At 32.9% G+C, this 22,673-nt stretch overlaps 3 protein-coding genes across 4 annotated transcripts; 1 reads left to right on the forward strand and 2 right to left on the reverse strand.

Annotated features, from left to right (window-relative positions):
• The first annotated feature begins 940 nt into the window (after positions 1 to 940).
• LOC114421972 (protein SRG1-like) lies at positions 941 to 3,997 on the forward strand. Its single transcript, XM_028388129.1, has 4 exons — positions 941 to 1,305; positions 2,197 to 2,444; positions 2,776 to 3,100; positions 3,488 to 3,997. Exons 1-4 carry the CDS (start codon positions 1,048 to 1,050, stop codon positions 3,725 to 3,727), a joined length of 1,071 nt encoding a protein of 356 aa, XP_028243930.1. The 5' UTR covers positions 941 to 1,047; the 3' UTR covers positions 3,728 to 3,997.
• A 7,175-nt stretch (positions 3,998 to 11,172) lies between these two features.
• On the reverse strand, positions 11,173 to 13,108 carry LOC114421082 (aspartic proteinase CDR1-like). Its single transcript, XM_028386870.1, has 2 exons — positions 12,517 to 13,108; positions 11,173 to 11,909 (listed from the first exon to the last, which is right to left on the reverse strand). The coding sequence occupies exons 1-2, from the start codon at positions 13,106 to 13,108 to the stop codon at positions 11,173 to 11,175; spliced, it is 1,329 nt and encodes a 442-aa protein (XP_028242671.1).
• A 3,295-nt stretch (positions 13,109 to 16,403) lies between these two features.
• On the reverse strand, positions 16,404 to 20,893 carry LOC114421974 (probable serine/threonine-protein kinase DDB_G0280111). 2 transcript variants are annotated; one of them, XM_028388131.1, is made up of 9 exons: positions 20,789 to 20,893; positions 20,541 to 20,626; positions 19,546 to 20,034; positions 18,850 to 19,015; positions 18,497 to 18,547; positions 18,214 to 18,396; positions 17,987 to 18,080; positions 17,103 to 17,851; positions 16,404 to 17,014 (listed from the first exon to the last, which is right to left on the reverse strand). In XM_028388131.1, the coding sequence occupies exons 3-9, from the start codon at positions 20,007 to 20,009 to the stop codon at positions 16,733 to 16,735; spliced, it is 1,989 nt and encodes a 662-aa protein (XP_028243932.1). In that variant the 5' UTR covers positions 20,010 to 20,034; positions 20,541 to 20,626; positions 20,789 to 20,893; the 3' UTR covers positions 16,404 to 16,732. The 2 variants fall into 2 exon arrangements, with proteins under 2 accessions (XP_028243932.1, XP_028243931.1); XM_028388130.1 differs by having other exon boundaries at positions 20,779 to 20,893.
• Between the last annotated feature and the right edge of the window lie 1,780 nt (positions 20,894 to 22,673).

Genomic DNA, 22,673 nt, shown 5'->3' on the forward strand with positions numbered 1-22,673 from the left:
ATAGGTAATTCAGTGAAAAATATCATCGTTGAACAAATAAAAGCAATCATATATATAATAATGATACCAATTACCATCGAGCAATCACGTTTAAAAAAGCTTATATAAAAACAAAAATATATATTAATACAAATGCCCACAACATTAAAAGTCATATATCAATTTATCATTGAACAAAATTAGTTGTGGAGTTTTTCAGAGCACATAAAGATAGAGATAGTAGCTAGATAGAAATACTTGATTACCAACATAGTTCTTCACGTATAAAAGCAAAAAAAGAAAAATCTTGTTGCCATTGATTAAACAATCATATACAATATATATAATAATAACAATAACCCAGAAATTAATTGTAGAAAACAATGACCCATGAAACAATAGCAGAAAATTACTTGATTGCGAACAACCGTCTACCGGTGTCATTGTTGAGTCCACAAAAAGGTTTGGATGGGGAGTAGAGAAAAGTCCCACATATTTGGCTGAGATTGTTTCATGCAAATGGTATTTATAGATACAACTAAAAAAGTTATAAAATTCATAAAAATTCAATCAATAAAATAATTCATTCAAATCTCTATGATTTTCAATATCCGGTGATCTTTTTTAATTTTTTAAATAATTGAATACCACTAAATTTTATTATTATTTTAAAAAAATCTTGAAAATCTTGATCGAATATCATATTTTTTTTATTCTTTAAAAATCTTAATTGAATATAAAAAAAGGTATTTTAAAATCGTATGAAATTCCAATTGCATATACCCCTGAATAGCACGAAAGTTTTAAAAGACTCAATTCACGTTCTTGAAACATAAAAAACAAAACTGTAATTAATTCTAAAATTTGATGATAATAATAATAAAAAAAACTTGTTCAAAGACAAAAACAAAAAATATGTACAGTGTAAACAGAAAAGACAAAAAGTCAAAAAGGACATCCTTACAAACATGAATTCAAAGTTGATCAAAGGGGACATAAAAGACGGTGGCGGTGTGGCGCATTGATCTTCTCTTCTCCCTTGACTGCCCCAAAGGCACAAATTTGGCCATGAATTCGACACCAGCGAACCTGGAATCATCACTTTCAGTTCCCAGTGTTCAAGAGTTAGCATTCCAACGGCCAGAGAAAGTGCCAGCAAGGTACATAAGAGATCAAGACGGTGATGGCATCATTGCCACCTACCCTTCTCATCCATCTCTTCGTGTGCCCTTCATAGACATGGCCAAGTTGGTCAACGCTGACACACAGCAAAAAGAAGAGCTTCGTAAGCTTCATCTTGCTTGCAAAGACTGGGGTGTCTTTCAGGTACCACAAAGAAGCACTAGTTATTCATTCTTGCTTTTAATTTTTTTTTTATTTGTAAGTATCCAATACAGATACCAGAAACTGAGCTTGACCCTAAACCCTAAACTTATAACAATTCAAGCAACTGAGTTTGAGTTAGATCCCCTTAATTCTAGCTTTCAATTACATCCTCTAGTCTTAAATATAAGAAAATGTGTATAAGAAAAAAAAAACACTTTTTTTCATCTTTAATATAAGAAAATTTCAACTAAATTTATCTTATTTAATGATCTTCCTCTAAAATACTCTCCATTTATTTGAGGTGTTAGTTTTAATGATTCTTTCTTATTCTTGATACCAAATTTGAATGAAGGATGAGTTGAGAGAAAAATTACTTTTTAATTGAAATTGATGGAATTAAATGTGTTTAGCTAATTTTCTTTAGTTAGCCTCACATGTTTTCTTTTTCTTATATTGTAATTTGAGACCGGTGGGATTACTTCAAGTGTTAATATTTCTCTGTTTTTAGGCATTCGTTCTGTTAATAGTAAATTCAGAATTTTCACAAGTTGTTGGTGTGAAAATTAATGGCCAGCTTATAAAGTTATATGAAATAGATAGAACAGAGTTGTATATATAATGTAACTTGAAGTATTTCTATTTGACTTTATATTTTGACTGTGCAATTTCAGTTCATTAATTTCTTTTCCCTTTTGGTTCTTTTAAAAAATATCCTTAATTCATGGACTTTTATCCTTTAGAAAAGTGAACAACATCCGCCAGAGTTGTGTATTTTTCCCATTTTGGGTTTTAGAAAGCTAATTGAACTGAAGGCATGCTAGTGTTTAAGGGAGAGATTTCAACATTTTTTACTTCCTTTTCACCTGATTTTCCATTTTTCCCCCCTTGTAGCTGGTAAATCATGGACTTTCAAATTCATCCCTTAAGAATATGGGGAATCAAGTTAAAAGATTTTTTGAACTTCCTTTACAAGAGAAGAAGAGATGGGCACAGAGACTAGGAACTCTTGAAGGCTATGGCCAAGCATTTGTGACCTCCGAGGACCAAAAGCTGGATTGGAATGACATGATCTTCCTGAAATGCCTCCCAATTCAGAACCGAAAATTGGATTTGTGGCCACAAAACCCTCCAGAGTTTAGGTACATGAATACTAAATAGCTAAACTAAAGAGCATAATGATGCCAATAAGTGTTAGAATATGGATAAATCAAATAAGGCATTGCCTTGGTACAACTAATCAGTTTATGTCATGATCTGTTCAGGAACACTTTTACTTAGAACAAAGTTGACATTTAGCTTATTCTATATAGTATCTCCACATTAATATAATGTGCTAGAGAGGATCCATTGAATATTTTACCTATCTCCTTTCTCTTATTATTCCTCTAATCTTTACTCTAGGCAATAGATACCAATGTGAAATTTCTATTCTCATGTTTGTAAGGATGTCCTTTTGCATTTGGTTATCAGGGAAACATTAGAGAGATATTCTGAAGAAATAAGGGAAGTGACAATGTCAGTTGTGAAGTTCATTACTATGTCTTTGGGGATTCAGGATAAAGAGATATCGGAAAGTTTCAGAGAAGGACTGTATGATATAAGGATGAATTGCTACCCACCCTGTCCAGAGCCTGAAAGAGTTCTTGGAATTGCGCCCCATGCTGACAATTCTGGGATCACTCTTCTGCTTGACTGTGCTGATTTTCCAGGGTTGCAGTTCCTCAAAGATAAAAAATGGGTCAATGTTGAACCTATAGAAGGGGCAATTGTTGTAAACATTGGCCAAATTATTGAGGTTAGTACTTGAGGCTCTTTAGGAAACACATTCAACCCATGATAGATGATTGCAAGTTTGCTACAGATCAATTTAGTGGGTATAGAAATAGCAGTGTTGCATTAAATTTGAGCAAGAATTGCCATCACATTTTTTGATTTTGGAAAATGAGATTTACACAAAAGAAAGAAATTAGGAGTTTAATTTCTATATATTGTCAATGTAGAAAAAATTTATCAACCAATCAGAAATTATAGTTTGTATGACTTGTAAGATAATTATTATAAAAGTCAATAAACTTATCATATATATGACCTTTTGTTATTGAATGACAATGCCTATCAGAGCATAGACTATTTACTAAAAAAATAAAACAAAAAACATGTTACTTGTTTTTCCATTATGCAGGTGATGAGCAATGGGATATACAAAGCGCCAGAGCATAGAGCTGTAGTAAATAAGTTAAAGGAGAGGTTTTCAATAGTGACATTCTGCTATCCAAACCCTCATATGGACATTGGACCTGCTGACAAGCTTACAGGTGAAGGAAAAGTAGCTGTATTCAAGAAATTGACACATGCAGAGTATTTCAGGAAGTTTTTCAACAGAGACCTTGATGAATCGTTTATTGATAGTCTGAGAGTATGATCAATGATGTGTTTTGTGCATCATTTTCAATGTACCATTCCTATATCATTTCCTTTTTGTATAACATAATTGCGGCACTGATAGGACGGGCCCAAAGATTATATAGGATGGACTTAGATATTTATAAATTATAGTTTTTATTTATGTTAAAATAAGATGATGTTGATACTTGGATAATTATTATCCATTGATTAACATTCCTTACATTATATAAGTGTATTCATCTTTACTTATTATCATCAATGAAGATATCTGAGTTATTTTATCTTCTTCATAGCTTTTTTATAGTCTTTTGTGGTGTTTTCTTAGGAGTAGAAGTATTGTAGTTTTTGCTCTCTAACAGGCACACATTCTTTATTTTCCTAATCTGGAAAAGCGAAAAAATGTAGTTTTTTGTGCTAATAGCATTCAGAGTCTGTTCTTGTATTGCTTTAAAAAAAAATTGGAAAAGAAATTTTAGTTTTATTTTCAATGAAATGTGTTAACATTTTTCTGGCTTTCAGCACTGATATGTATAATGATCAAATTAATAAAAAGTTTATTTATACTTACATGTGGTTTGTTAGGGGTATATTTATCAATACTAAGATATTATTTACGTTTATGTATAAATTCTTTAAAAATGTTTGCTTTTGCATTAACTATTATTACCCTCTTCAAATTCATAAATCCAAGAAGAAACTTAATTCATATATATAATCATAATTAACTGTTGCAATTAGTTATCAGCACTATTGGAATACCTCTTAAAACTATATGAATCAGGCTCTACATAATTCCTTCAAAGTGAGAAAATATATAAAATGAGAAGGTAAAGAGTGTAATTTATCTTAATTTTAAGTAAATTAAATTTAGGAAATTGAGTTTGTTTTCTTGCTTGGATTATGATATTGCTATGAAGTATTTATTGATTTTACAAATGATTGAAAAATTTAATTAATTACTTTTAATGGTATCTCTTCTTTTAATCATGTTTTTTTATTCACAAGATTCGAATTTTTTTTATAGTTAATTACTTTCGTTCATAGATTTAATACGAGAAAAATAATTTTCAAGAGAATCCCTCAAAGAGGTTCTATATGCTCATAAATCTTAGAGGAATTCAAGTAAATGATTGAATTTAAGATTTAAGAATTCAATCATTTACTTGACAGAAAACGTTACATTTCACTTTAATTTCCTTAAAATTGGATCTTTATCAAGTGAATCCTTTGTATTTATGTTTCCGTAAATATAGAAATTCAAATATATACTTGCATGTGTTGACAAGGTTAAAGATGGTACAAAGTAGCTTGACAAATTGAGGATAAACTATATCGGTCAACACCTTTTGGATTCATTGATTTCTCATATTGGTCAAGAATAAAGCCTGCTATTATCTATGAATATCACGATATTGTATTCATTGATTTGTTTGTGCAATTGTTGCATTGCATCTATAGATTTTTTATTGATATGAATCTCAAAGCTGCCTAAATACAAAAACTTAAGATCAGGGGTAAGATCTGTGACACCCTCTACCCCTCACATATATATATATATATAAAGGAATAAAAATTCAAATATTAATTAAAAGTATTTTTAAAACATTTTTAAATACAAGCTTTTCAAATGGGTAAAAGGCTCACATTCACTTTCTTCTACATCATATTCAAACTTGTCCAAATAAATAATAAAGTCATCTCGACTCAAAGAAAATCATATAAGTCTCATACAATTAATATAGAACCTATATCCTAATGTCACATCCTATCAGAGCGTGGTGTTCCCGTGTCCTCTAGCATGAGATTCTTCATAGTCATCTACCTATTCATCTGCTCCCCCGAACACAAAGTTAAAGATCATCACAGGATCCAAACACAAACAGCAAATCGGGAGTGAGTTATCACATTGCTAACTACTAGAGAGAAACAACACAACATATAGTAGCCAAATACAATTTACTTAGCATATCTCACATTATTTCATCACTTTGTCATTCATCAATCACACCTTTCAATCATCAATCATTATACACAGGAATCACACACTCCGATCAAGACATAATAACACATCAATTTCATAATAAACAATTAGCAAGCGTATGCGACAGTTATGCTAAGACTCAAGCCTATATGCAATGTGGTACCATGTCAGTGAAAAACCACCCTAGGGCGCTTAGGAGTACATAACAAGACACACCACACAATGGGTTTGTCAGGTCACTCTCACTAAGTAAGATCATAGGGAGACCAGTCAAGGTCACGATGTTTTGCGAGAATGCTCCAACCATACGGGATCAACATAGGCTTAAAGGAGCACTCAAACCCGGTGACCCCCAAGGCCTACACTCCGAAGAGTCTGTCAGAGTCTCTCCCTCCTGATTCAGGTCCAACCCCTGAAATTATTTTAGCACACAGACTATCTATGAACTGTACAAAACACACGACTCCTCAATTGTTCTCAAAATAATTTTAACTCGTCGCCCTTTAAGGGTCTTATCATTAACTCGTCGCCCTTAAAGGGACTTAACATTAACTCGTCGTCCAAAAGGGACTTAGCATCAACTCGTCGCCCTAAAAGGGACTTAACATCAACTCGTCGCCCTAAAAGGGACTTAGCATTAACTCGTCGCCCTTGAAGGGACTTATGATCGTGTGATTGTACAATTCATAGTTCACAACTCGATGCACATATATATCTCAATCATATACATACTCAATTTATCACACACTTAATCCCAATCACAATGGTATAATCTCAATTTAACATGTTATCACACCTCATGAATCATGTACACTTTACCTATGAACTATGCAATACACACATCTACTCAATTGTTTTCAAAATCATTTTAACTCGTCGGATTCCCACAGTGAATCCCATCACAATACTCGTCGCCCTTAAAGGGTCTTACAATTGTGTGATTGCACAGTTCATAGTTCACAACTCAATACACACATCTCATCTCAATACACATGTATTTCATCATCCGTCACATGTTCAATTTATTACATACTCACAGTTTGAATCATCATTTCATAACCTCAACATAACAATTTATACAAAAAATTTCATCACAACATGGGGTGTAAAATCCCTGAAATAGTTTCTCACAATTATATCACAATCAATTAATCAAATTCATGGGTTAAACACAAAGACATCAAGAACACTCAAGTTTATCAATCAATTCTCATCAGGACATCAATTGGTACATAGAACACAATAATATTATATTTATAATCATAAAGAGAAAATTATAATTCAATAAACATCTCAAAATAAACCCAAATTTAGTTCTCTAAGGATTCCTACACATGTTCATTCTAATCCCCAATTGCGATAAACTCATCCCTTACCTCTAAGCGGGCTCACGTGTTTTCAGCCAGCGATAGCAACATCTCTAGCGGTTCCCGGAAATTTTTTCAATTATTCATCCGACTGCTCCGATAGAATTTCCAAACGTCAGAGAGACGGAGAAGAGATTGAAACCTCCACTTATACTGTCTTCATACGATTCCTTTTTCTCCCTCCACGAATATTATCTCGCAAATCCCAACGGTGGAAGCGTGCGGAATTGAATTTCGAACAACATATCCAAATTTCACAATAATCCAACGGTTAACGAAACCGGGATCGTAGTTTTACCAAGACAGCTCTAGGTTTCTGCGGGAAAGAAAAAGGCTACAATGCGAAGGGTGTTTCTCTCAGTTCAGACATGATATCAAAATTCCCAATGGTGAGAATGCTCGGAATTGTGTTGCAAACATTATACTCAAATTTCACTACGATCCAACGGTGAACGGGTTCGAGATCGTCGTTTTTCTAAGACTGGTTTGGTGGGCTGCGGGAAAAAGAAAGGGTTTTGAGAGGAGAAAGGGAAAAATGAAAATGAGGCTAAAAGGAGGCAGCTGACTTAACATAACTATTTATACCTAGGGTACTCAGCCTATTATTTGCTCTATATTTATTTATTAATTTATTTTTTACTAAAAAGCTTTTTAAATTTATTTACGAAAAATTGAGATGTTACAAGATCAAAAAGTAAAAGGATACCTCCAACAAATGGTAACAGTCATATTTGACAAGACTGTCCAAGTGGAAAAGGACGAAGGTCCAGAGACACTCTTAAAAATCTTGATTGCTGAAGGCCCCAAACTAATTTGAAGACCCATATAAACTCATTTGAAAGCACATATCCAATATTTTTTATTTGTAATTATTATTAAATAAATTGGTGATTGAATCCTATGTTACACTATATCTATTCAACTCATTTGAAGGAAGGAGATTTTTTGGCATTTTTTTTCTTCAAAAAAATACATTGTGTATTCATGAGAGCTTCTCTCTGGATTTCTCGCCGAACTAATTTCGGACTTATCAAGATTGAACCCTTTTATGGAGTCTACCCTTGACTTATCTTCCATCAAAGTGTCATCACCCGATTTCGTGACCTGTGTCAAGCGATCCACCCCTAATAAGGATCAGATCAATTTTACTATCGCAGTTTCACAACTTTCTCTCAATATTTTTAGAATTTAAAACCTATTTTTTGCTCGAGAAATTATATGTTGGTTCGAAACCACGATTAACTTAATAGTTCCGGCTATTAACAACTCAATGTTAATCCAAACAAAAATATAAAAAAATGGAAATATTTAATAAGATAATAATAAAAAGATTTAAATTATGAACCAACCAGATATTTATATAAGAGTTCACTTTTCATGGATTGTAACCGTAAAGATTTTAAATCAATTATTTTTCATGGGTTGTCAAGTATTTTTTTAAAGAATCTATTTTCATGTATTGTAAATAAATAAAGGATGTTTTAAATGTGAATTTTTTTTTTTTACATTAATCACTTCATTTTAATTAAATATTTTATATAAATATATAAGTTAGTATTTTAGTATACGCAATCGACAGGATAAATACTTATTTTTTCATAATTAAATTTAATAATAAGTAAATACTTATAATATGTAAATATATTATAATGAAAATTAATAATTAAAAACAAATAAATGTTTTTAACATATGAATTATATTTTAAATAATTCATATTATGCTATAAGGTTCCTTTTAACTAATGATATTTTTTAAAAAAATATCAAAATTTAATTTTAAAATAAAGATAGAAATAATAAATTGAAAAGATAATCCAGAAAAAAAAAAAGAGCTAGTGAAAATTCCTAAAAATGATTTCCGTGAAGAAACAATCTTTAAAACGTTATCGTTGAAGAATAATTCCTAAAAATTCTCTCATTCAAATAATTATTGCAAATTATATATAGAGTGGATTTTATATTTTAAAATTATAAACTATCAAAGTATTTTGATATAAAACACAAGGAGAAAATTTCAAATAATAATTTAAGGTTATGCTTTCTATTTGTCACATTAAAAAAAGTCATTTAATTAATACCGGTTTTGTTTTTAACAATAATGGATATAATAACAAGCCTTGGGCTTAAAGGATATAATCTTCTTTTGCAGATCGTAGCCCACCAAGTAGTTCATCTGCGCTAAGTTTCCAAAAACCCCTACGACTGGGCCAGGGGCGATAGCAAAGCAAGTGACATTATTGAAACCCTAATGAAAGTGCTTAAAGACTTCAACACAATGTCTGCACCACCAGTAAAATGTGCCGTAATAAGTGGGGCTTCAATTGTATAATTTGGTGAAGACTTGTAATAAAGGCTTAATTTATATGGGCCTTTTACACGTTCTCATTTTATATGTGCTGCCACTTCTGACTCCAATTTTGGTGTAAAATTTCTTTGGCAAAGTTGTGATCAGTGTTCCTGACGCGATTATCATGTTACCCTTATAAGCAACATTTGATGTTGAATCACCACCTATACACTCTATTCTTTTGGACCCCACACTCATTCCCTCCAATATAATAAGAGCATAAAATGAGAATTTATTTATTCAATTGTTTACATTTGGTGAAAATTTATATTTTATTTCATAGGGCTTGCCAGGAATGATCCCCTGATCCTACGTATCTCCTATTGAAATGGAGAATGAGTCTATTTAATTCTTAAGTTGTCTTTATGTATGATTTAATTATTTTAGAATTTTTAAGTTGCACAACCCATACATACTAAACAGTTCAACAAAAAATCCATATGTCCTACTAATAGAATCGAGAGAAGTATCATACCAAAGTCATCAATTCTCTAATAGAATCGGACAGAACCGTGGCGTAGAGCACAATAGAATCCACACTTTGTCTTTCCCTCCTCGAGGGATTGGAAAATTTAACTGTTAATTCTCATATTGACCACGTGACAAATTCAGACACAAAATATTCTTGAGCAAATTTTCAATCATGAGGATGTGCTGAAAATTCAATCTATTCCCTTGCTAAATACCGTATGTGCTGATCAATTACTTTGGAATATTTCTCCTCATTAATACTACAAAGTGCGCACGACATATGACTGCATAATGACTTTTATTGTTCAAAATGACCACCTCTAATGATTGTTCTTGATGTGAAGCAGGTATCGAAAATGATTGGCATCTCTTTTTTGGTTGTAACCATGCTCGAGCAATATGGCAAGCTTCTGGTTTTTGGAGTGTCATTGCCACCAAGGTTGACGCAAATGAAGGAATAAAATAATTGTTATCTGACTTACTCAGTTCTCTCCACCATGCATGATCAAACGGCGATAATGGCTATTATGTTATGGACAATTTGGACAAGAAATCAAAGAATTAATCTGGGAATCTCTTGATCTTTTCCTCATAACATATCTATTTCTTCTTCTTTCCAATACTTTGCAGAATGGAAACATGCAAGAAATGATGCTACCCAGACTTTGTGTGTTCAGCCTCCTCAACTCAGGATCGGCCCAGAATATTTTTTTTAAATACTTTATTTTAAATGAAATAATTATATATAATAGATTTTTTTTTGTCAACATGAGGCATTTTTAGTTTATAAAACCTCATAGCAAATAATTTTTTTAATTGGGAGACCTAAAACTTTACTCTTAGACCGGCATGCCTCAACTAGAACATCATTGTATTTTGTTAGCTCTCGAATCTTTATCATATAATTTCAAGTTGTATTCAGCATGTTATTTTGAATGAAATGAAGAAAAAAAAGTGTAAAAAAATAACTAAAAAATAACAAAACCGTAAAAAAGCATAATGATTATCAACAAAGCCAAGTTTTAGACTTTCCAATCTGCCACATCAAAAATTAAAAATAAAAGTTAGAATCAATTTTTGGGACATCTTTTTTTTTTCAGATTTGCCGCATATAAGGAATGACCTTTGCAATTTCTTTAGACACAAACTTATTTGATAACAGATCATTCAAGGACGATTAAAATAAAACATTCCATACGCCCTGAATTATAAAGGTACATTCAATGCAAAGCATAATAAACTCAATTATTCAACGTAGTACTTTGTTTCACTGTACAAGAAATACATTTAAGATTTTAGATCTTGGTGCAATCAGTGGGCTTAAAGGACACAGTCTTCCTCAGCAAATCATATCCAACCAAGTGGTTCATCTGTGCTAAGTTTCCAAAGATGGAACCTGATGCCACTGGGGCGAAAGCAAAGCACATTGCATCATCAGAAACACTAACAAAAGTGTTTAAAGAATTTAACACAATGTCCGCGCCAGCAAAATGTGCTGTAATAATTGGAACCTCAATTGCATTATTTGGTGGAGACTTGTAACAAAGGCTTAGAATTTGGTCAGTGCTATTAACACGTTCCAAATTGATATGTGCTTCCACTTCTGCCTCCAATTTAGTGTAAAATTTTTCTAGCAAAATGGTCAACGTTGTTCCTGAGTCGATTATAATGTTACCCTTAACTTCATTTGAGGTTGAATCATCTACAAACTCAATCCTTTTGGACCCCACACTCATTCCCTCCAATTTAAGGTAATAGAAAGTATCAAAAGAACCAGGAATAATTGGAGTTGAAACTGTCCCAGGGCCTTCCACCACAGCATTTTCTCCAAAATTAATTTTACTTGTGCTATTGAATTCAAACAATGGTACCAAACAATATGAAAATTTAGAATCAATTGAAGGACCTATCTGGGAGATAAGTGAGACAGCACCACCTCCTAGCCCTACTATGCCAGAACATTTAGAATCAAAGGTACCAGCATTGTTGAGACCGCAGCCAATGGGAATCTTGGGAAATGAGACCGAGGAACCTAAAAAGAGAGTTTAATACCAATTAAAAAAGAGAGTTTATAAAAATTATGAAAATTTTAACTCCTGAAGACATTAATTAACAAAATAATAGAAAAAATATAAGAAAAAAACTCCTAAAGACAATAAATAACTAACAAACTGCAAGTATAAAAAAATGTAACATACAATATTTTAAATGTCCAATTCTATTCTTTTTTTTATCAGTTGTCCAATTGTATTCTTTCATAATAACGTTAATTTATAATAAAAATTTATATTAAATAATTTTTTAATTATATACTTTTAAATTATTCGTTGGAATGACCTTAAACCAAATGAAAAAGAAATGCAAACAGAAAAATAATAGACATTAAATAAATAAAGCCTTATAAAACGATGATAATTAACTAAACTCTTAAAAAACATAATTTTTAAAAAAAGTTTAGCATAAAATATTTTTGATGTATCCAATCATAATTCGCAACAATAACTTATATTTTAATAAAAAAATATTTTTATTGGTGAATATACTTTTACCTAGACCCTTAATATTCATTGGCATCAACCTAAAAGAGATAAATACAAAACATGCAAATGACCTAAAAAGGTCCATTCTCATTTCCAAACCTGTAGAAGAGCCCAACGTGATTGTGTCTAATGCAAGATTTCCTTGTGAATGTGATCCATCCCCATATGAGACGGTATACTCGCAATTCGGTTCAGTATCTGAGTAGCAATAACTTTGCCCTAGTGAATTACACATGCTGGAATAGCAAGAGACAGGTTCATAAGTTGCGGATTTGGAAGGGTCAAACAATGGAGTGGTTTGGTTGTAACACTGCTGGCAAGGCTTGCACTGAGACCAAATTAGGTCACTCCCAGTGTCCGCAATTCCCATGGCATCAAACGGCGGCGTTCCGATGGAGTACTTCACAAGGTACTCTCCTTGGCTTGAGGTTATCACAGACTGTGGTGTCTTTTGGCGGGAGGATTTTGTTTTAGGGTAGAAATGGTTGACGCGGTTAAAAGAGCGGTGAATAGCGTTGCTCAGTTGGTTAAAATGGGTTTCGGTGGGGTTGTGGAACGGGGACATTGGGGAGTCTCTGTGAATGAGTTTCACACTGAAGCCTCCTTTTTTGTGTGCTTCGTGAAAGCAAAGGGTTGATAATGTGTGAGTTAAGAAAAGAAAGAGAATATAGTGATGATGAGTTGTTGCCATGTTGCATGTGAGTTGAATATGAATGAAACGTAGATGGAGTGTTATATATAAGGCACGGTATATAGGTGATGGAGACGAGTGATTTGAAGTTATTTAGTTCATAGTTAATAAAGGATGACTAATCCTTTCTAATTCCATTATCTTATGTTATGGTTTTTGAGTGAAAACAATGATTGCAATTCAATGCATGAACGTACGGGAGTTGTTATAGAATGGATGTTCAGGAATTTTTGTTCGATTCATGTTTGTTAAACTTGCATTACTAATATAATTGATTGTGTGCAGAATGAAAGACTCAGCCTCAGTTTTGTATTTTAATTAATTAGTAAATATGTGGAATACAAGTTCTTTAGATTCCATTTAATTATGCATAAGAAAACTGTCTAATGGAAAATCAATGTTAGATTTAGTTTCATAATCTTTCAATTAAGTTTGAGAAGTTGGTCCAGAAAGAAGCAATCACTTTATTAACTAGGACAGTCTGGTAAAACTCTTTTTTTTAAAGGGGACATGTTTTCTTTTTTACAATCTAATGTATAGGATGACACCTCTATTAAGTAACTACTCTCAGGCCAACCCAAGCCTTGCCTTTGCGTGCCTCAGGGTTCTGAAGCACTTGGAAAATTAAAGGTTGAAGGAAAAGAGGACAAGAAAGGGAACACCAAAGGTGCTAATATAGCTAGAAATCTCTAACAAAAGCCATTACTACTTTAGTTTAGTTGGGAAGAGGCAATGGATAATCTTGTAAGAACATGCATCTTGAATTCAGTCAAGGGAGCTTTAATTAATACTTATCCTTTTGGTATGGGTCCTTTTTAAGTTAGGACCTCACTCTACTTTGGGTTTGCCATGTTGAAATGTTAAGGTGGATTTAATTTCCCAAGCATGCACCTCTTGGTCCACCCATACAAGTTGACTATTACGGGATGAGTTTGGAAGAGAAGTTAAGAAAGGAAAATTTAGAAGAGAAGCAATACAAGTATAAGAATCAAAATCATAAGAGTAAGAAGATCCAGGGGATGAATCTGAAAATTTTCGGTAGGTATCTCTCGATTGTTAATTTACCCATTTCAACATTTTGGAAGGGATATATCCCCAACAGACAAACATGTCATACATATTCAAATAGTGAACAATAGATATTGATTTTCAGTTCCATGAGAAGAAGACTCGTTTTGTCAAAATCTCAACTACAATGGTAGAGGCTCTGCATAAACCTTCACAAAGCTCCATGTATTACCTTTCTTTACCTCCTTAAGGTTAATCATAGTGGAAATATAAAAGGAAGAAGGAGAAGAATGTACTTTGGAGTGAAGAAGGTGAAGGTAAGAATGCCAGAAAAACCTAAAAAACAATGGTGGTTAATTATAGTTCTCAAAAGTTGCATGCATGGGAAGGAGCGGATGATAATTCGTGAAGGAAGAAAGTAGTAGTTATTGACATTTAATTATATGGAGTACGATTGACATTTTAAACTTGAAAGCAAAGGTAAAAATGGTACCTCGTCCCAAAATTTGATTTCTATGACTGCTACACAAAACCCAACAAATAAAATAGTAATAATAATAAGTAACAATCTAAAAAAAGATATATTACATATATATAAAAAAACATATTTAAGTAATTTTATTTTAAAAAAATAATTTTCCATAATATTTAAACTTGAGTCGTAACCCGCATGGCCGGAGCCGAGTAGTTTTTTTTTTATGCCTGCTGTAATTCAGTAGGAGAAACAACAAGCCACAAGTACTAAGTGTAAAATGCGGAACTGCATATGAATTGTAACAGCGTCGTTGTTTTTTATTTTTATTTTTACTTAATTAAAACACAATAAGAATAACGTGGCAAATTAGAGTATTGTGATTGATTGTGTCAAGATGTTTTGCACTGACTATCCACATTTTTCTCATTAATTTATCTATTCATCCAAAAAATTTATATCCTGCAAGCTCGGTGTATTAATTGTGTATCAAAATTCATAATTTTGTAAGTTATTTTAAAACTTTGTAACTTCTCATTTCACCTCTTAAATGATGGTTGTCATAGCTAACATTTATTTATTTATTCTCTATGAGCAACGGTATTTACCTTTCAAGAGATAAAGTTCTACACTAAGTAACACTTCAACTATAATATGCATTAGTTAATACTTATGATAGAATTTGTCTTGTACTAAGTGACTACTAACCACTTCATCTAAGTAGGTGGCCCAATATATGATTGGTCCCACGAACTCTGGATCAGATCAGTCATGGTGTCACTTGGTGTGACTTGCCAAGATTTAACTCAGGCACCACCATCTTGAGAATTCATATTTAACTGCCCAAGTCATTCGCTTTAAAAAAGTAAAATGAAATATTTCTTTGAAAAACGTCATTTTATAAATTAAAAAAGAAAACCTAACAATTTTTTTTAAAAAAACTGGTTTCCAATATTAATCTTTATGTTCCCTCTTTGATCTACAGAACCGTAGGTCCGAATCCTAACTCTCTTTTTCTTTCATAAAGAAAAAAGCTTATAGTGGCTTTTAATATATCGTATCCGTGTCATTAGTCACCATACCATCAATAATCATTTATTAAGTTAAAAATTTAAAATCTCCCTATATACCGTAATGCACAAGCTAATATACTAATTATAATTTATGAATATATTACTCCTACAAGTCTTTAGTATTTAATGTGAATTTTCTTTTATACTGATATTTTTTTCAAATAATTCTCTTTTATACTATTATTCTTCTTACAACATTACTTTATTTTTATTTTAAAAAAAATCCTAAATTATTAATTACTCGTATTTTTTTCTTTTTATAGTAAAACTTATTCATTTTAAAACCTAGCTACTTATATTTTCTAATATTCTTAAAATTTACTTTTTTTTCTCTAAAATTTTTATATCATTAGATTATATACATACATATATATATATATATATATATATATATATATATATATATATCTTTTAATTTTTCATATATTTTTCTATTAATTACTTAAAAAGTTCCGTTTCAAATTTAGAAACTCCAGTTGACTCTAATTTAAAAAAAAAAAATGAGCTCAAGCAGTCAAGTCTGTCACTCTTTCAGATAAACTAATTAGAATTCTCTTAAATGAAGTTTACGCCATATTTAACACTACATAAGATGCAGATGAAATTCCCCTTACAATTTCTTCACTCATTAGTGAAATGAAACCGCTCCTTTAAATTTGTAGCAGAAAAGGTTTTATATTCAGGCTATGAAGTCTGAATGAGTATGGTGTACAAGAGGGTGGAAGTCCATTCAGACCCTAGCTAGCCAATTAACAGAAACATATGATAAAAAGCAATGCCACAATCTTGCAAAATGGAAATGAATACCGTCACTCAACAACATGTACCATTTGAAAGCACGACCCACAAAAGAAAACGATTTGAAAGCAATGCCACAATCTTTGGTTTTAGTCCAAAGAAGCATGTACCATTTGAAAGCATGACCCACAAAAGAAAACAAACTCAACAACATGAATTTAACATACAGGATATATATAATAGTTTGCATTCATTTTACTTCTCCATGTAGGACACAAAAAAAAGTCTCAGAACAATCACACAGTATAGATCCTTCAGAAACTTTTCCCTCAGTTAAAAACCAGCCCATCCAGCTGGTTGAGAAGTTGACTTGTTTGCCTCACCAAAAGCCTGAGACTTTGTTCCTGCACTGCTAGGTCTTTGCATCTGTGGGCTGCCTGCAGGTACAGCACTGAAGCTATCTGTTCCAAAACCCCATGAATCAAAATCAGTAGCTAGAGGAACAGGTTGCTTGTTCTGCTGACCATTTTTCACCCTGACAGATTTGGAGGTATTCTCGGCTGAAAGAGACCTTTGTTGTTGCGGTTCCTCTGGAAAAGCTTGCCATGACTTATCCTGCAGTTGCAATGAAACACAACCTTGTGTCAGAAACACAACCTACACAAAATCAGCAAGACAACTGAAACTACAAAATGCTTATTACCGAAGATGCAGATGCAGATGCAGACGATGTAACTGCGGGAGAGATTTTCAAACCCTCTCTACTTGGTGAAGGAGTCCTAGCTGCGAGTGCTTGCTTGAGATCCTGCAATTCTTGCCTTTGTGATCGGCAGATAGCAGAAAGCTTTTCGTACTTTGATGTTATTTCAGCTTTTTCCAAATTAGCTTCCTTCAGCTTCTCTTTGAGTATCTCCACCTCAGCCTCTAATGCTTGTTCCCTTTCAGGTTTGTTATTAAGTCCAGGGTTGAGCTTAGTGGCATCGAATTCAGCAACAAAAGTGTTAAAAGCCTGGTTTTGAAAGTTAGTTGTACTCTCACCTACACGATCTTTATCCTCAAACAAATTTAATTCAAAATCCTTGGAGGGTGCCGTATCAGGCTTGGGTAATTTTCCATGTGTACTGCTTTTCACAGTATGAGTTTGCGTGTTAACCACTTTGTTAGGACCATCATTTTTGGGTAATTGATCGTTTTCAGGACGAATTCTATCATGTTTCAGTGAAAAATGGTGGCTAGATGGTTCTTCATCAAAAATGGGTTTGCTCTTATCCTCAGCAACAAGTGATTCCTTCGCATGCTGAGTGGACCAGAAAGCACCAAGTGCACCCCCACTTCCCCCTCCCCTAGAAGCAGGGGATGGCTGTGGTGAAGTTTTGGGTTCTCCAGATGAAGGTGGAGGAGGTGGGTTCCTACGAGGCATTGGAGGTGATCTGTTTGAGGGCATTGACACACCTGCCAAAATATAGCAATGGATCAATTTTCTCAGTCAATATGTAGGGAAGAAATTGTATATACAACTCCAATCTTCTGACTTATGCAAAGAAATTATGGTGTCAAATTCACATCTAGGGTAATATTTTGCGTCACCTTCATGATCGTTGGATGAGGGCAATTCAGGTGGTCTGTCAGGTAATGACTTCTGTAAATTAATAGGTAGTTGCTCATTAACACGAAACCAGACCTGCCACCACGGAAGAACATCCAAAGTCAGTAATTAATTGCCCTAATTCTAGTACCTATGAATGCTATTGATGGATGATCTATGACCAACCTAAACTGATGGAGATGAATGGCCAATCAAGCAAAGCGCTTGCCTGCGTGATATCTGGTCTGTTATCTGGTCTAGCTTGGAGCATGTCTCTTATCAAGTCCGTGACAGGTGAATTGTATTTTGGTAATTCAGGAATGCGGTAGTTTCCATTTAAGACTTGGAGCTTTGACTCCCCATCAAAAGCACTTTTGAAGTAGCATATGCGAAAAAGGAGACACCCAAGAGCCTATGTATTCAATCAGTAATATGATTCCTCAATTAGCATAGAAAGATTTGGCAAATATTTATATAATTAAAAAGATGAGGTTTAGGCATGCATGACTTACCCATATGTCCACCTTCTCATTAATAACTTCTCTCAAGAACAGATCCCACATCTAAAATGCACAAACAAATGAAAATTCGTATCACACATGGCCATAAATTTTTTGGGTATAAAGAAAGGGATTCTATGGTGATAGCCTGAGCAACAGGTGCAAACCTCCACCTACCCATTAGCAGTGGTGACCAGGGAAATAGGGATACACTTAATCCCCAGGAAGAACCAAGATCAAACCTGTACACCACATGCCCAATCCAAGAATTGAACCCAGGCACTCCCATAACTTGGAAGAGGCTGTGGTGCTTTCACCACAACCTTCAGTGGTGACCTAATTTTATTTAGAGAAGACAAATTTACCTCGGGGGCCCTGTAGGCAGGGGTTGTGTACTTCCTGATATTGTCTTCCTCAATCCCCATTTCTTCTGGCTTTTCAAAACGTTTGTGATTGGTGGAAGTGCTTCCAAAATCACATAACTTCCATAAGCCATCTGAACCTAATAAAAGATTCTCTGCTTTCAAGTCTCTAGGAAACACAAAGAGGAAAATAGAAGAAATTAATAATAAAGAAAGCACCTTATAGGCTTCCATCTGATTTGTCATAATTTTTCAATGATGTCAAAAGAAAAAGACAAAATTCAGTCTAACAGAATCGAATAGTTGAAATAAGCATGTTCTTCACATGTGAATAAATTAGATCATAAGAAAAACAGAACATAATGGCACCGCATTTATGTCTGAAGATATAAAATCATCTCATTGTACGTACATATATTATGAAGAATATGGCCATGGGCCATGGGCATACTATCTAGCAGTTAAAAATGAGATATAAAATTAGCAAACAATGATGCTGAAGAAGTTACTCATGGGGATAGACAGACAGCAAGGAATTTTCCTTATGGAACAAATTTTAGGGGGGGAAAAAACAAATACAAGCATAAAACATAATACTCTTCAAATGATCAGATGAAGAAAGAAATTAAAGAATTTATAAGAATATAAAGAGATCACAAATTTTGACAATCATTAAGAAAATTTAGATGGTGTTGTTACCGGTGTGCAATAGGTGGGGACTGGCAGTGCATGGCAAGAACTGCATTACACACATCCCTGAATATCAAAAGCACCTGTTTCTCGTCAAAATAACCAGCTCCTCGGCTCTCTAGCACATTAACCAGAGACCTCTCACAAAACTCCATCACAAGGAATGCTTCTTTTGTCCTACCCATATCGAAGATGGCATGTGCATGAAGTGTGACAACATTGGGATGTCCTGCCAGCACCTTCATCACAGATATCTCCTTCTTTACCAATCCAAGTGATTCTTCGTCATTGCATATCATGTGCTTCAAAGCATATTGCTTTGACATATGTACAGCATCTCGAGCTAGGTAGACACAAGAGAACCCTCCTTCGGCAATGGCCTTAATGACATGTATTTTAAGATTGCCAACATCTATAGTGCGGCCTTCAAGACCAGTCTGCTCTTTGTGACTGAATGGCTTAAATCTCCACATGTTTTAGGTAAAACAGAATAGGATGCTGCACATGTAATTTAAAGTATAAACTATACTTCCACATCATTAAGAACACAAAACAGAACAGGATGTTGCATATGCATATGCATATGATAGAATTAAATTCCCATGCTGCCGTATGCAAAAACCCTTTCATATGAATAGCAAGCAATACCCAATTTCCAAGCACTCTTTAATATGGTAAAACAAAATGATTAATGAGGGTTACATGGATTAACAAAAATCAACGATTATTCGTAGATCATTGCAAAAGGGGATAACATCTATAATAATTATCGCACCGAGATAAAACATACCTACTATTTAATAAAGCAGTTAAGAAAATATAATTGGTAAACTAAATAAGCACACCATAAGATCCAGCAAGGCAATAACGCTACGGCGCCATTAAATTCTCAATCACCACCTTCATATCCATAAGATCCAATCCAATAACAACAAAATGGTAATCAACATTTAACCAAAAAAAGAAAAAAAAAATAAAAATGAAAGCACAATCAATAACCTTACCAAGAAAATTTCTGCTTTAATGCTCCAAGAAAATGAGATCCTTCAATCCGAAATTCAGTTCAAATCAAATAGACCACGCCCTCGATCTGCATCCAACTCAAACACCATTAAAGATCACAAAACTCAAATCCAGAAAAACCCAATTCACAATACGAATCTTACACAACTACCCAGAATTTCAATTCATAAAAAGAACAAAACTTTACGAAAAATTCACGATCAAATCACGAGATTGTACCTGTTCATACCAGATTGAGGGATCGATAAGTTGTTCCTAAAATCAAATCAAATCTAACAATCCACCATTAACGCAAGGGATGCTTCAACTAGCTATTGTAGCTTCTTCAGATTTGGCCAAGTGAAAAGGAAGAGGAATGTGTGAAGGATATTTATATATAGGAGGTGAATGAGAAAGGTAGAGTGAGAAGATCTTGACCGTTGAAATTAGAAGATCGCGGGGCTCGAAAATCAACGGTTAGAGATGAGTGTGTACGGTGGGCGTGACCGCAGATAATAACGGGATCCGTGTTTGGGAATTGACGTGGGGTACACGCGATTGTGACTTTACCGCTATCAGATTCAGAGAGCAGAGGGGGTTTCACTTTTTGGGTAAAAGTAAAAGGGTTTTTACCGGCTTGATCATGACACAACAACGTGGTGCCATGTCACAAGCAAGCAAGGGCAGCTTCCCAATTCGCACGAAGTGATATTTTATTATCTTGCCAAAACTTGTTTGTCATTTTTAAATTTCCAAAATACTGGTAGTTGAAATTCTTTTATTCTGCAAAATTATCTCATAATTGGTACTGTAAGGTTTTTTTTTATATGATAATAATGATACTTGAATTTTTTTTATTTAAAGTTTATATATTTAAGGCATGTGTTAAGGTGATCGTTAATTTTAAGTTTTCAAAATCAATTAAAAATTAAAATTACCACTAGTATTAAGGTCTTATTACATTTATATGTAAAAAAATTATCTATTTAACGAGAAAATTCGTGTTCAATTCACTTTACATGCAAAAAAATGCAAAAAAATTTGAGTCAACGATAATCATATATAATGAACAAGATTATTCTTTGATTTTATGAGTTAATATTAATGATAATATCGACAATAATAATAATGATAAGTACAACTAATGTTAATAATGATTGTGGTTGCAAAATTTTAACCTTTAATCATATTAATAAAATTTCATTTTGCTAAATTCATACTAATGGATTATTTAAGTAGTAAGTTTAATAAAGAAAAAAAATCAAATTAACAATAGATAAAAAAAAAATGACATAACATGCATGATATATCATGCAGTGATCATGACTAAGTATTAAACATTTATTAAGTGTCCTTTAAAATTATGTAATCTAGAATATACAATGATGAGTAAACACTATTTATAATTATCAAAAGATTTAGCTTAATTAGTTGAGTATGATGTAAAAGGATTTCATCAAGTTTCATCTAAATCGATCTTTTTACATTTAGCAATCGATATAAAAAAATACAACATTTTACATTAATTGTGTTTACAATTAATGCAAAAAGTATTGATTTCTATCAAATAATTAACCGATCTAACAAAAAATATATTTTTTTATTGACAAATATTATTTATTAATTTGTCAATTTTTATTAACAAAAAAGATTTGAACTTACAATCTATCCCTCCCCCTCCCTTTCACTCTATACCACCAAGCTAACCTTATATCTCCTAAAATAGACATTATAATATCAGCTAATTAACCTGTCGGTTGTATGTTGTTAGCTACCACTTCATTATCGGCTAACTATTTTGGTGCCAACAGTTCCTAATATATGAGGAGAGGCTCATAAGGGTTAAATTGGATAGGAAATTTGATGGAAAGATACCCCATCCGTGTTTGATCTTCCATTCTCTTCTTATTAGGATGGGAATTTTCTTATCAATTACTTTTATAACAGGATTAATTCAATATGAATATGGAATATTTCCTGATAATTTATTGTAACTAAGATAAAGATACTACAATGATGTTATATGATCCCAACAACCAGGTAGCTACCCTTTCAGTTTATTGTTTAACACATCTTAAATTCCCAAGGTATTAATTGTGCTTTTGATACATGAAAAGTGAACTCAATTCTTAAAA

This window comes from Glycine soja, chromosome 8, assembly GCF_004193775.1.
Source record: "Glycine soja cultivar W05 chromosome 8, ASM419377v2, whole genome shotgun sequence".
NCBI classification, from domain to species: domain Eukaryota; kingdom Viridiplantae; phylum Streptophyta; class Magnoliopsida; order Fabales; family Fabaceae; genus Glycine; species Glycine soja.